Genomic DNA, 15,930 nt, shown 5'->3' with positions numbered 1-15,930 from the left:
AATAAGGACTGTGGCACCAACCTCAAGAATATCTGTTTTTGCCAGTTATTTGCAGAGATCAAAAGATTTGGCTGGATTTATTTTTGTGTTTATTTATTTATTATTATTTTTTTTAATGCTGGAGAGGATGTGGAGACAGAGGAACCCTTTTACATTGCTGGTGGGAATGTAAATTGGTACAGCCTCTGTGGAGAGCAGTCTGGAAAACTCTCAGAAGGCTAGACATGGACCTTCCATATGATCCAGTAATTCCTCTCCTGGGGTTATACCCCAAGGACTCCATAACACCCAACCAAAAAGAGGTGTGTACTCCTATGTTCATAGCAGCACAATTCATAATAGCTAAAACCTGGAAGCAACCCAGGTGCCCAACAACAGATGAGTGGCTGAGAAAGCTGTGGTATATATACACAATGGAATACTATGCAGCTATCAAAAACAATGAACCCACCTTCTCTGACCCATCTTGGACAGAGCTAGAAGGAATTATGTTAAGTGAACTAAGTCAGAAAGATAAAGATGAGTATGGGATGATCCCACTCATCAACAGAAGCTGACTAAGAAGATCGGAAAGGGAAACTATTTTTGTGTTTATATCTAACTATTTGTGTAGTCTTGGTCTCTAATCTTTTACCTGCATAAAGAGTAACAGATGTGGCTCCTTGTTAAGCTTAAACAGGCTACCAGAAGACAGTTCTATGCACACAGGAAGAACTAAAAACTAGATCAACTGCTTTATTTTTTAAAGAATTTATTTATTTATTCATAAGAAAGTTAGGCAGAGAGAGAGAAAGAACCAGGCATCACTCTGGTACATGTGCTGCTGGGGATTGAACTAGGGATCTCATGGTTGAGAACTCAGCGTTTTATCCACTGCGCCACCTCCCAGACCACAATCAACTGCTTTTTTTAATGACACATTTTCTTTTCACTGCATTGGTATTCTTTTCCTACCACATTCCAACTCACCTTATTCCTTGTTCTGTAAATGGTGTAGGTCCACAAATGCAAATGAGGACTTTGGATTTGTCTAAAGTTCTTTTCAAAAATTCAGAAAGAAGAGCTGGTGAAATGTATCCCTGTTTGCCATTCCATTCAGAAGTAGGTGCTGAGAGAACAAATTCAACTTCAAATCTAGAGAAAAGAAGTACTTTTAAGGCCCATTATTTTCAACATATTTTCTGGGGAACATCCTATCAGATGTTCATAGCTTCAGGCCTATGTCTAAACCAGCACCTAAAAGACTTTCCAGTAAGCTATCTGCATGCTCCACATGTAACACAGCTTGGTTACTGAGAAAAAGCTCAATGGTAGCAAACCGCTAGTCATAAAGGACATGTGAAAGCACTATAAAGACGCTACTAGTAAGCTGCAACCATTCATGTGCTGAGTTTAAATCTACTACCTCTAGATTCAGTTACCACACCCTATGTTTTAAACCATTTAATCATTTACCCTATTTTTTGTTCTGCTTTCCACCTGGACTGGGTACCCCTTTGTATCTGAAATTCCTGATGTTCTATTAACAAGGTTAATAAAAGGTCTTGGCCCTAAAGGAGAGGATTTTTTTTCTGGGCTGTGCCAACTCCTGTAGTGATAAGTGTTCAGGAAAGTGCACCTCTATGCTCCCAGTCAGACTAAGAACTTGTCTTTCTGAATAATCTTTTGGGTACCCTGCTTCTCCAACTCCAATAATGTGAAACACATTAACATAGTTTAAAATCACTGAAACATCTTTATTTCCCCTTGGGAACAATTTAATAAAGACTGCCACACAGTCTAGAAAAGTTCTAGAATAGATTATAGCATAGACTTAACAAAAATATACAAGTAAGTCAATTATTCACTGAAGCTTAGTTTTTCTTACAGGTTGTGATAATAATTTAATATAATAATAATTTAATTTAATAATAATTTTACATTTATTTTATTTTTTAAAGATTTTTAAATTTTATTTATTTATTTTCCCTTTTGTTGCCCTTGTTGTCTTTTCATTGTTGCTGTAGTAGTTGTTGTTATTGATGTCATTGTTGTTGGATAGGACAGAGAGAACTGGAGAGAGGAGGGGAAGACAGAGGGGGAAGAGAAAGACAGACACCTGCTGACCTGCTTCACTGCCTGTGAAGTGACTTCCATGTAGGAGGGGAGCTGGGGGCTCGAACCAGGATCCTTATGCCAGCCCTTGCGCTTGGCGCCACATGCGCTTAACCCGCTGCACTACCACCTGACTCCCATAATTTTACATTTCTTTTTTTTTTTTTTCCTCCTCCAGGGTTATTGCTGGGCTCGGTGCCTGCACCATGAATCCACCGCTCCTGGAGGCCATTTTTTCCCCCCTTTTGTTGCCCTTGTTGTAGCTTCATTGTGGTTATTATTATTGCCCTTGTTGACGCAATTCGTTGTTGGATAGGACAGAGAGAAATGGAGAGAGGAGGGGAAGACAGAGAAGGGGAGAGAAAGATAGACACCTGCAGACCTGCTTAACCACTTGTGAAGTGACTCCCCTGCAGGTGGGGAGCCGGGGGCTCGAACAGGGATCCTTACGCCGGTCCCTGCGCTTTGCGCCACATGCGCTTAACCCACTGCGCCACCGCCCGACCCCCAATTTTACATTTCTTAATGAATTCATTAAGAGAGTTCAACAGGCGCTTAGAGAACTGTGTATTTCTATTAAGCTGCTTGTATAAACCATAGAGCAACACATGCATTTTAGTCTCTGGCATAAACCTCTCCAATAACGTTTGCATCATTGTAATCAAAAAACTATTTCACTTCCTGCTGCTGTTTTCTCAATCTCGATTTACAATATTCCTATCCAACATAGGACATTGTCTCTCTGACTGACCTCACGGATTACCCTGCCTAGAAAAAAAAGAAACAGATCTAGGATTTATCGCAGGATCTCCTCTCTGCTTCACCCTCCATTGGCCAAATTCTCACCAAGTCCTATCTTCTAATTATATATCTACATCTCTCAGACTCACTGCCATAATAGTGTTTTTTCTTTGTTGTTGTTTGTTTTCCTTCTGCATTGATTCTACGATGCCCCACCCTTCAGTTCAAACATAATTTCTACTGTGAACTACTGTGGCCCCATTAGTTTGGGGTCTTTATATATGATGAAATGTTTTCCTAGCTCTTTTCCTATGAAGCAAAGAGTCCTTACTTTTCTTACTGTGAAGAAAAGTTCTTACTTACTAAAATGTGGTAACAAGCTATCAGGATGTATTCTCCTCATTAAACCAGAACATCCAAGAGAACAAGAACTATGTGTACTGTAGCTAACTGTGTACCAATACTCAGGAGGCACTCAAACACTACAAGATGAAACACATGGTAGAAAAAGAAATGGTGCCTAGTTAGGAGAAAGAACATCAGATCAAATTTCACAGTTACATTATACAGCATTTCTTCTTGCAATTCTGTGACCTGCTAAATGGTGGACTGCTGAAAAGTCAGAGTAAATACAAAATCCTACACTGTAGCGACTCTCTGGGCTCCATTTTAGCAAGTACAATTCCATGTTCAAAAGCGTAATACTGAAAGCATTTCTATTTTTTCCAGTGAGTGATTGAGATTTTTTTTTTCTTAAGAGCAAGAACTAATTACACATTAATTGCAACTGTAAGAAAAAAAAAAATCAAATGAACAGTGTTTCGTGAGGTGGTCTGGGGAGACATCTACCAGAACAGAAACAGGATGTGGCTAAAGCAGTTTCCCTCAAGTTGCTCTGGGGTAGCTGAGTTAGAGTTCCAAAAGTCAACTTACCCAGCATAAGCACACACATTTAGCATTACACTTGCATAGTACAGTAAATCCTAACCAGGGATTTTCAAAGTAAACAAGTTCTCAAATAACTTGGTTATAATAATAATTATCTATTGCCTTATTAAACTCTAAGACATCAAGGAACCTTCCTCATTCTTTATAAAACCCGTATTTCTCCCAGTCCTACGGGGCTTTGTTAATTTTCCTTCATGCTTCCCTAAATCCATACCATTTGATAGTACATCTGCTGATCTCAACCAAATAATTGCAATCAGTGGCACCTCGACATGTTTCAATTTAGACTGTGTCCAGAGATGCCAGGCCTGGGATGTCAACCCTTCTGCTTCTTTCCCTACCTCATAGGACTCCTTAACTCCATTTCAGGTGGTGCACTTCCTAAAAAGTTACAGAACTTAGATATAGACCAGGGCCCATGAGATAGGGAACATGCGTATATATACCTTAAAGTAAAAGTGCGCAATAATTTCCAGTGATTCAGTGCAGCAAGTAAGTAGAAAGACCTAAAAAAAACCCAAATTACATAAAGTACTTAAGTATTTCCTACTTAGGCCTAGATAGTCTCCTCATCTACTTCCTACTTCACTTCCCTCAATCACTCTAAGTCTAACCCTGTCAGATAAAGTAAGGACTACAAAAGCTGAATTAGGGCAAGAGACCTGCCCTTTTGGTCAGTACCAAGCCATCCCATCATCCCAGAGCCTAGTCAGGGAATCCTGGGATTCCCACATCAATATGATAGGCCTAGACCTCTAACAGATCCCTCTCTCCAACATTATTGGTCATCTACATCAGGAACAACATCATAAATGCTCTAGTGGGCTTCTATAGGACTTTGTCCTCAATGTAGAACAACAATGGTAGAAACTGCCCCACTCTCTGAAGGGAGGCTGGGTCAGCATACTCTGCCATTTGAGGAAGACTGGTCCTGAAATGAATGCAGCCTAGAATGTTCCTAGCTATGATCATGGGATGTGAGCCCAGACTGACAGGGATTCAGAGGTCACACAGGCTCCTGTGCTAAATATGGACAGACATGGGCCCGAGGTCAGATAGATAGGGCTTACAGTTAATGGTATTTACATACTTTACCCATATTTGAGAGCTATTCTCTGCCTTGATCCAGCTTTCTATTCCCTATTCCCAACACTGACACCATTTTCCCAGATAATACCCACCTGCATGTTAGCTGTTGGGCTCAAGCAAAAATCTGTAAAGTCATGGGCCCCTTGGAATATACCTAAAATAGAATTCCTAGTTCTTTCAATATAAAGATCCCAAATCTAACTTACTATATTCTTACTTTAAGGTTCCTGACTATTGAACAACTTGTTCTACTTAGTGCTTTTCAGCCACCAAGCTGCAGATGCTTCCATGATACCAACCTGACTTCCCTAGACAGACCAATGTGTCCTGGAACCCCACCTCTCCAGAGCCCTACCCCACTAGGGAAAAGTAGAGAGAGACTGGGAGTATGGATTGACCAGTCAACACCCATGTCCAGCAGAGAAGCAACTACAGAAGCCAGACTTCCCACATTCTGCACCCCATAAAGATCTTTGATCCACATTCCCAGAGGGATGAAAAATAGGGAACCATGGAGAGGATGGGATACAGAACTCTGGTGGTGGGAATTGTATGGAATTGTACTCCTCTTATCCCATAATCTTGTCAATCATTATTAAGTCAATAATAAAATAAGAAAGAAAAAAAAAAGGGAAATATCAGCAGCATGCTTTCTGCAGGTAACTATTAAAGGGTGAAAATAACTGGGAGCTTTACATAAAGGTCAGAGTTTGCTCATGCACTTGATAATTATCTATGTAATTGTCCTTCGGGACTTTTGAGCACTCAATGGAAAAAGTGGGCAGGTGGCATACATGCAGTTTTTGAAGCTGCCATCTGCTTATGTCCTGAGCTTGAACTGGAACAGGAGTATTCTTACCTTAAGATTCATGAACATTTTAAAGAAGAGCTTCTGATACTGTATTAAGACAGAAATAGTTACTGTCAAATCTGCCTTTTTCTTTTTAAAATTTTGTTGGGGAATGGTTTACACTATAGGTTTTAACATACAGCACAGACATTCATCTTCCATTGATTGGTGACTAGGAGACACAGCAGAACCTCAATCAATAACCCTTCACATCTTATCCCTTTCTCTCCTTCCCTGGAGTCCTTTTCTCTGGTACAATATACCATACCCAGTACAGATTTCACTTTCTGTCCTCCTCTCTTACTGTCCTTTATTCTTAAGTGAATTTTCCTACATAAAGGTCAACATAGTGTCTGAAATTACAATTGTGAAGGATAAGGGGGACACACTGATACATGTCCTGAAATTCCCCTCTGCACTAAGATTCAAAAATACCTGAAAGACGAGGGCTCATGAAAAGGTTACCTAAAAATAAAACTAGATAACTCACTGGTAGGGACCCTGTGACTTATAATGCATGTTACTTATGAGAATATTACCCATTTCTCTAATTATATAGAACACTGAATTAGATCAAGTCATGTCAGAAATTCTTTGTCTTCTCTTAATATTCCTGTTTCCAGCTTCCAGGGATGTTTGGCCAATATCAAAATAAACACAAGTAATGGGCTAAAAACCCTGCAAAACAAAAAAGGCCTTATCTGATATCCCTGAATTATGTCCATATACTTGGGGTAAGGTCAGGAGTTGTATAATAAACATAGAATTTGATGTAATCCCTACAACTGGAGATTAACAAATCTGATTTACAGTGGTTTACATACTAGGACAGAGATTATTCAGATATCTACTCACTGAAGATGTTTATGTATTCCCCTAAGATGTTTCTACTTGACATAGCTGTATGCACATGTACTCAATAAAGAGATGGATGAAGAGATTCATGTGGACCATACTTGGTGAAACCCCATTTCAAGAGATACACCAGTGTTCACCACTCAGAAGTCTTTTCTCTTTGCCAAATAGTGTTTGAAGTAATCTTTTTAATCCTGGTTCACAAAAACTAGATCCCAGCAATCCATAAAATACAAAGTGAACAAAAGAGAGAACTGGCCTGCTTTTGATGTTTTCCTGTTGCCTAAATGTCAAAGGAAGTTACATCTGCTCAAAAATTATTTTTAAAGTAGACCGATGATAATATGAAATAGGAATATAAAATGTATTAACATATTCTAAATATAAATGCACTCATTCAGTCTAAATTGTCTGCAGTAATCCAATAACTTATCTCTTCTTCCTCCTGCCAATCAGCCTCTAAAACTTACCTCTTTCACATTTCTTTCTTTGTAACTTTTTTTTTTTTTAATACCAGAGCACTGATCAGCTCTGGCTTATGGATGTGTGGGGGACTGAACATGGGGCTTTGGAGCCTCAGGTATGAAAGTCTCTTTCCATAACCATTATGCTACCTACTCCCACCCCATTTCTTATATGTCCTTTTAATGTTACTATCATAACTCTAGATCTTGTCTCTTTCTCTCACCAGAGCACTCAGCTCTGGTACAGGGAACTGAACCTGGGACTTTGGAGTATCAAGTATGAGAGTCTCTTTGCATTATCCCTTCCTGTGCTGTTATCTCTCTTATCTATATTTTCTTCTTCTTCTTCTTCTTTTAATTGCTCCTGAAGGTTCCCCCTCACAGGTGGGGAGCAGCAGCTTGAACCCAGGTCCTTGTGCATGGTACTGCATGTTCTCAGCTAGGTGTGTCACCATCTGGCCTCATCTACAATTTCTGATAACAGACATACTCTTAATCTATTAATATACCTTTGCTATATTATTATTTAGTTAGTCTACCCAGAGTACTGCTAAGCTCTGGCTTATGGTGGTGTTAGAGATTGAACTTGGGACCTTTGCTATTTCAGGCACAAAAGTCTTTTTGTATAACAACTATGCTATCTCCTTAATCCCCCTATATTAATTTTCCTAAGAAACTAAAAATAAAATAAAACCAGATTCATTTTTACAACTTTTTGCATGAAAAGATTCAGAAATTCATCAAAGCTCATAGATTAGTGCTTCAGAGAATTTTGGATCTCACTTTTTCTGATTCATTCAGTTAAAAAAAAGAAAGAAAGAAGAGTAGGGAAACTTGGTATGCCCTCGCAGAAAAAATAGCTCAGAAAATAAACAATTAGAGATAAAAATATACACATTCTAGAAACGTGTCTCAAAAACGAATATAACACCATGTTCCTTCAGATGTTACTGGCATTCCATGAAAAAGATCTATCAAATCTATCAAATATGTTTGGGACTATAAACTTAAAAAAAAAAAAAAGCTAAACAGATTTCTTTATAACTTCTGACTGAAATATGCTAAGAATAAATCTTTGAAAATGTAATATGGCGGATTCGACTTCCGGAGGCGGAGCTACGAGCAGCAGATCGCTTTCTCTCCTCTCCTCTCCCGGATCAACTAGGAATACCAAAGGAGACCACCCGGACCGAAACAAGACAGGACTACAATGACCACAGGAACCCAGTAAATCACCCGTGAGTACAAACACGCGTGGCTGGTGACAGAGAGGAGAGAGGGGCCTAAGGAGAGATTAAGTGACTGCTAACATTCAGCAGTTTATCAGTGGAGACACCACCTCCAGTCTGCTCCACAACAAGGGGACGGCTGAAGGGAGGAAAGGACTCCCCAGAGACTCACCAAGTGCAACTCTGAGTCTCCATTGCTACTACCCTCAGAATCTGGAGCAGCAACAGGGAGGGACACCAGGGTACAGAGATCTAACCGGGAAACTCAGGAGAAGACCTATACCTCCTTGGCATAGCTGAGGGGCTGTGAAAGTCTCTTTGCATAACCACTGGATTATCTCTGCCACACCCTGCTTTATCTCTTGGTTAGGAGTCAGTGATTAAGCCAAGAAGCCTATTGATAGTTTAAAAGCCTTCAGGCATCCATAGCCTACAGGGAAGAAAAAAAAGAGGCTTTTACACCACTGAGCTTCAACTCAGGGATTGAAAAAAAAACTGTTAACTTCCACCACGGTAAACCCTTTAATTAATTTACTTAGACACAAGTCAATCCAGGCAATAGTGATCAATAATTTGAAAAGTACTGATAAAGGGAACTCATAACATAATATATAAAATGGTTAAAACAACAAGAAAAAACATTGGAGACTCGAACCAGGACAAGAGTCCAGCTAAAAGTCCTCCAGAGGGCAAAGCACAAAACAACGAGTTCAACATCCAAACATTAGCTAAGGAAATAATAATACGAGTGAGTAAAGAATTTGAAAAAATTGTAATCAGAAATGCAGGAACAACAAATGAGAATATGAAAGAAAATTCTAATTATCTCATGGTTATTAGAGAGCTGAAAGCTGAAATTGCTGAGCTAAGAAGGCAATTAGCTGAACAAGCTAACACAGTATCAGAGCAAGGCAACAAAATAGATGAACTCCAGAAAGCAGTAGAGGGCAGAGAGAATAGAATCTATGAGGCTGAAGACAGAATTAGCAAGATTGAGGATGAATTAGAGACAACTAAAAAAGAAGTAAGAGATCTCAAAAAGAGATTAAGAGATGCTGAAAACAACAACAGAGTCCTATGGGATGACTTCAAAAGAAACAATATACGCATTATTGGCTTACCAGAGGAAGAAAGAGAAGGAGAGGAAGAAAGCATTCTCCAGGCCATAATAGCTGAAAATTTCTCTAGTCTAGACAACACCAAAGACATAAAGATTCAAGAAGCTCAGAGGGTCTCAAACAGAATTAACCCAGACCTAAAGACACCAAGACATGTCATACTTAGAATGGAAAGGAATAAGGATAAAGAAAGAATCCTCAAGGCTGCAAGAGAAAAACAGAGTCACCTACAAAGGAAAACCCATAAGATTAGCAGCAGACTTCTCCATACAAACACTACAGGCCAGAAGAGAATGGCAAGATATCTATCGAGTGCTCAATGAGAAAGGCTTTCAGCCAAGAATACTATATCCTGCTAGACTGTCATTCAGACTAGATGGAAGCATCAAAACCTTCTCAGACAAGCAACAGTTGACAGAAGCAACCATCACCAAGCCTGCCCTGAAAGAAGTTCTGAAAGGTCTCCTATAAACAACCTGACCACCACAAATTGGACATATATCAAAACACTCTAAAACTCTACAAGAATGGCGTTAAAATATCTTCAATCTTTGATATCAATAAATGTCAATGGCCTGAATTCACCTATTAAAAGACACAGAGTAGGAAGATGGATCAGAAAACACAACCCAACAATATGTTGTCTACAGGAAACTCACCTAACGCAACAAGACAAACACAGACTTAAAGTGAAAGGATGGAAAACTATCATTCAAGCCAATGGTCCACAAAAACGGGCAGGAACAGCTATTCTCATATCTGACATGATAGACTTTAAAATAGATAAGATTAAAAAAGATAGGAATGGACACTACTTAATGCTCAGAGGATCAGTCAATCAAGAGGACTTAACAATTATTAATATATATGCACCCAATGAGAAGCCATCTAAATACATCAAACTTCTACTGAAAGAGCTACAGCAATATATTAATAGTAACACAATCATAGTAGGGGACTTCAACACCCCACTATCTCAACTTGACAGATCATCCAGGAAGAAAATCAGTAAAGACATAAGGGAGCTAAATGAAGAGACAGATAAACTAGAACTATTGGACATTTTCAGAGTCATTCATCCCAAGAAACTGGAATACACATTTTACTCAAATCCACATGGATCATTCTCAAGGATAGACCATATGTTAGGCCACAAAGACAGCATCAGCCTATTCAAGAGCACTGAAATCATCCCAAGCATCTTCTCAAACCACAGTGGAATTAAACTAACACTTAACAATCAACAAAAGATTAGTAACAGTCCCAAAATGTGGAAGCTCAACAGTACACTTCTTAACAACTTCTGGGTCAAAGAGGAAATCAAGGAAGAAATCAAAATGTTTTGAGAGTTCAATGAAAATGAAGACACAAGCTATCAAAATATTTGGGACACAGCTAAAGCAGTCCTAAGAGGGAAGTTCATAGCTATTCAAGCACACATTAGGAAACAAGAAAAGGCACAAATAAACAGCCTGATTGCACATCTCAAAGACCTAGAAGAAGAACAAAAAAGGAATCCTAAAGCAACCAGAAGGACAGAAATTACTAAAGTTAGGGCAGAAATAAATAACATTGAGAATAGGAAAACCATACAAAAGATCAACAAAAGTAAATGTTGGTTCTTCGAAAGAGTAAACAAAATCGACAAACCTTTAGCCAGACTCACAAAACAAAAAAGGGAGAAAACCCAAATAAATTGGATAGTAAATGAAAGAGGAGAAATCACAATAGACACTGCAGAAATTCAACATATCATGCGAGGCATCTATGAACAACTATATGCCACCAAGCTAGAGAACCTGGAAGAAATGAATGATTTCCTAGATACCTACCAACTTCCAAAACTAAGTAAAGAGGAAGTGGATAACATGAACAGGCCCATCACAGCTAATGAAATTGAAACAGTTATCACAAATCTTCCCAAAAATAAAAGTCCTGGACCAGATGGTTTTACAAATGAATTCTACAAAACTTTCAAAGAAGAACTAATACCTCTACTTTTAAAAGTCTTCCAGAAGATTGAAGACACTGGAATACTTCCTGCCAGCTTCTATGAAGCCAACATCACTCTGATACCAAAAGCAGACAGGGACACAACCAAAAAAGAAAACTACAGACCAATATCTCTGATGAACATAGATGCGAAAATATTGAACAAAATTCTAGCCAACCGGATACAGCAGTATATCAAAAAGATTGTTCATCATGACCAAGTGGGGTTTATCCCAGGCATGCAAGGTTGGTTTAATATACGTAAATCAATCAATGTGATCCACCACATCAACAAAAGCAAGACCAAAAACCACATGGTCATATAAATAGATGCAGAGAAAGCCTTTGACAAAATACAACATCCCTTTATGATCAAAACACTACAAAAAATGGGAATAGATGGAAAATTCCTGAAGATAGTGGAGTCTATATATAGTAAACCTACAGCCAACATCATACTCAATGGTGAAAAACTGGAAGCATTTCCACTCAGATCAGGTACTAGACAGGGATGCCCACTATCACCATTACTATTCAACATAGTGTTGGAAGTTCTTGCCATAGCAATCAGGCAGGAGCAAGGAATTAAAGGCATACAGATTGGAAGAGAAGAAGTCAAACTCTCCTTATTTGCAGATGACATGACAGTATACATGGAAAAACCTAAGGAATCCAGCAAGAAGCTTTTGGAAATCATCAGGCAATACAGTAATGTGTCAGGCTATAAAATTAACATTCGAAAATGTAATATGGCATGCATTGCTTTTTAAACTCATTTAATCATAAAGCCCTCAATTTGTCCTAAGCAAACCTAGATGGCATAACCTACTACACATTTTGGTTAGTTACAAAAACCATTGTTGTATATTTAGTCCTTTACTGACTGAAAGGTAGCACATGCAATGTAAGGAGATGACATCACAAAGTTACTTCATACTGTTTTCCTTCTTTTACTATATTTAAATCAACAAAATTGTGAACTCTGCTCTTCTGCTAAAACACTAAACATACTGGACCTCATGGTTTTTGTTCAATGAAAATGCCTCTTCAGGTCATAGAAATGTTATTTCCCAAAGCCCAACTCAAAAACCCCTCTTTTTTTTTCTTTCTTCTGAAAACCCCTCTTCTGTGAAGCTCTAATATTCCCACTCCCACAAAATAAATAATAAATAAATAAATGGATTAATTTTTCAATACTTCTGTAATGTCTGTTCTAGGCACAAATGTAACAGCTGCTTATTTGGAACTTCACCACAAAGTAATCTTACTGTTTTTGTATTTCTCCCCAACATTAAGAACCTTTTGCAATTTTGAGCATACAAAATCTTGAAGGAAAGCTTAACGACTTGCTGATGCATACAAATAGGCTTATAATGTAGTTTCATTTTTCCAGCTGGCACTACTAGCATTTTGGGTTGCATAATTCTTAGTGGTGGGGGTTTTCATGTGCACTGTAGGATGCTAAGCAGAATGCTGGAGCTCTACTAAGTGCTAGCAGAAGCTCCTGCACTGGTTGTTATGATCAAAAACATCCCCAGATACACTCTCTGGAGTGCTAGAAGGACAAATTGTTCAAGGTTGAGAACTATTTTTTTAAATAAATATTTTATACTTAGAATATACACATTACACTAGGTAAGAAATTTAATTATAAAAAGTATAGTCAGTATGAATTTAATCAAAAAGTATATAGTAAATATGTATGTAAGTACATAAGACAGTATGCTGTGTGTACGTTAAGTAAAACAGAGAATGGAGGGCTAGGGAGACAGCATAATAGTTAAGCAAACAACTCTCCTATTCAATACTCTGAGGTCCCAGGTTCATTCCATAGCACCACCATAAAGAAGAGTTGAATAGGGAGTCAGGTGGTAGCACAGCGGGTTAAGCGCACGTGGCGCAAAGGGCCAGTGTAAGAATCCTGGTTTGAGCTCCCGGCTCCCCACCTGCAGGGAAGTCACTTCACAAGTAGTGAAACAGTTCTGCAGGTGTCTTATCTTTCTCTCTCCCCTCCTCTCTCCATTTCTCTCTGTCCTATCCAACAATGACAACAACAAAAATAACTACAACAATAAAACAACAAGGGCAACAACAGGGAATAAATATATAAATATTTTTTTAAATTTTGATAAAAAAAAGAGTTGAACAGTCTCAGTATCTCTTTCTTGCTATAATTTATTAAAGATCTTTTAAAAAATATTAAAAAAAAAACAGAAAAGAAAGATACAGAAAAGAAAGATACAGAACATAATAGTTTATATAGTATATAAAATGTTAAACAAACACACAAACAAAACACTAGATCAGATCACATAATTGAATTGATCATAGAATGATATGATATGAAGTATGATAACCTGTCCTATTAGCTCTCTTCCAAAATACATTTAGAATTCTTTACTGTTTTTAAATCTCTTTAAGGGATATAGAGCATCTGTTTAAATTGTCTTATTTCAGTTGCCAGAGCTCTTTTTCAAATACTTTCAAAAAATTGTTATAAGGGTTATTGCTGGGATATTTCTGTTATGAATCCATTCCTCCTGGCAGCCTTCCCTTCCTCTTTCTTTCTTTCTTTCTTTTTCTTTCCCTCTCTTTCTTTCTTTCTCGCCTTCCTTTTCTTTCTTTCTTTCCTTCTTTCTTTCTTTCTTTCTTTCTTTCTTTCTTTCTTTCTTTCTTTCTTTCTTTCTTTCTTTCTTTCTTTCCTTCCTTCCTTCCTTCCTTCCTTCCTTCCTTCCTTCTTTCTTTCTTTCTTTCTCTCTTTCATTTAAAACAGAGAAATTGAGAGGGAAGGGGGAGACAGAGAGGGAAAGAGAGACATCTGCAGTACTGATTCATTGGTCCTGGAGCTTGCTCCCTGAAGGTGGGTACTGGGGGCTTGAACCAGGATCCTTAAGCAAGGCAACCAGTGCACTCTACAGGGTGCACTACTGACCGGGCCCTCAAACAAATTTTTACTTTGCTATCTCTGCTTCTTTATTCTAAGTTCAGCTGGACTTAAAGCTTTTTTCTGTTGCTTGAATCAGTCTTCCTAATGGGTTATTAACACGTTAATGTAAACAAGCAAACAAAAAGGAAGAGAATCATAGTAAACAATGTGTAAGAAACTCCCCCATTGGAAAGCCTCAAAAGAAATTAGTATATTAAATGTTCTAAGAAATCCTGCAGTAAAGGAATATGCTTTTTCTTTCTTTCTTTTTTTTGGTGGATCCCTTTTTTATTTATTTATTTATAAAAAGGAAACACTGACAAACCACAGGATTAGAGGGGTACAACTCTACACAATTCCCACCACCAGAACTCCATATCCCATCCCTTCCCTTGATAGCTTTCCTATTCTTTAACCCTCTGGGAATATGGACCCAAGGTCATTGTGGGATGCAGAAGGTTCACCTTCTGCATCCCACAATGGCTTTTTTCTTTCTTAATCCATTTCACAAAAATTAATTTGATCTTTCCCCATTATAATAAGAAAATCTTGAGTCACCCATTTTCTACACTGGATCATTATGTGGAGCATAACACACACATAAGGCTCAATATGTAGTTCATTGATAAGTATATAACATAACATTACATTACCAAATAGCATGTCTCTGGGGGAAAGGGGTGAACATTATTTACATTTAAAGAATTATCGACTATTTTGTTTTTTCCTTGGAAGAACTTCCAGATTAACTAAAAACTCCAATTAAAGGAGATAAACCCTACTTTGATTACACATTTACTATTATTCAAACAAAGAGATAGTGGTATTTTAATACCTTTTGTCTTTATATGATAATTCCTCCAACTGACTTCTCCAAATTATATCATTCTCTGTTTTACTGAAGAACATCAGCTTCGCTTTCCTTTTAAGGAAAAAAAAAAACACAACTATAACTGAATGATATTTAGCATATGCATGAATGGAAAGTCTAAAAATGAACAAGCATGGCTTTTTTTTTGGTGCCAATTAGGTAACTTAAGGTTTCAACATTAAAATAACTAAGTTAATAAGCAGCTAAGATTTGAGAAGGCAAACTAAGAAATGATGAATGAGAGTACGAGAACATGTCTATTTAAGGCCCAGGAAGTATTTAACTAATGTAGAATAACTTATGCTAATTTAATAGCCTCCAAAAGGATAGCAATGAAAAATAAAATCACATACCTGAGACTGGGTATACTAGTTAAAGTGTAAATCAGTATTCTAACCATTGGTGTGAAGCCTGTCCCCGCTGCCAACAAAAAGAGATCTTCTAATCCTTGAAGCTGTGATACTTTAAAATTGCCCTTCGGACTGCTTACAGAAACTGAGTCTCCTAAACAATGAAATATAAACTAAATTAGAAAAAAAGAAAGAAAGAAAGAAAGAAAGAAAGAAAGAAAGAAAGAAAGAAAGGAAGGAAGAAAGAAAGAAAGAAAGAACCTCTCAAGAAAACTGAGGTTAAACCAGGCTGAATTTAGAACATGAACGAGTAGTACATTTAATTTCCACTCAGTTTTAAAGGTATATAAGGAGTCTTAAGAATATGCATTTAACACCCCAAGTATGTCTGGATTATATCTTT

The 15,930-nt window shown here is 37.8% G+C and overlaps 1 protein-coding gene and 1 long non-coding RNA gene across 4 annotated transcripts in view; both read right to left on the bottom strand.

The window, feature by feature from the left end:
• LOC103116282 (cytochrome b5 reductase 4) overlaps positions 1–15,930 on the bottom strand; it is a 74,981-nt gene that overhangs the window by 2,797 nt on the left and 56,254 nt on the right. For all 3 annotated transcript variants that reach the window (XM_007526139.3, XM_060205453.1, XM_060205454.1), the window contains 3 exons: positions 15,531–15,681; positions 15,142–15,228; positions 970–1,134 (listed from right to left, as the gene is read on the bottom strand). In XM_007526139.3, coding sequence (XP_007526201.1) covers positions 970–1,134; positions 15,142–15,228; positions 15,531–15,681 — 403 coding nt within the window. The remainder of the gene's footprint in view (positions 1–969; positions 1,135–15,141; positions 15,229–15,530; positions 15,682–15,930) is intronic.
• On the bottom strand, positions 3,636–12,574 carry LOC132542705 (uncharacterized). Its single transcript, XR_009553675.1, has 2 exons — positions 12,115–12,574; positions 3,636–8,114 (listed from the first exon to the last, which is right to left on the bottom strand). It is a non-coding gene; the product is annotated as an uncharacterized LOC132542705 (long non-coding RNA).

The sequence above is a fragment of the Erinaceus europaeus genome, chromosome 13 (genome assembly GCF_950295315.1).
Source record: "Erinaceus europaeus chromosome 13, mEriEur2.1, whole genome shotgun sequence".
Lineage (NCBI taxonomy): Eukaryota > Metazoa > Chordata > Mammalia > Eulipotyphla > Erinaceidae > Erinaceus > Erinaceus europaeus.
The sequence above is the reverse complement of the archived record's forward strand: the minus strand, read 5'-3'. Positions and strand labels throughout refer to the sequence as shown.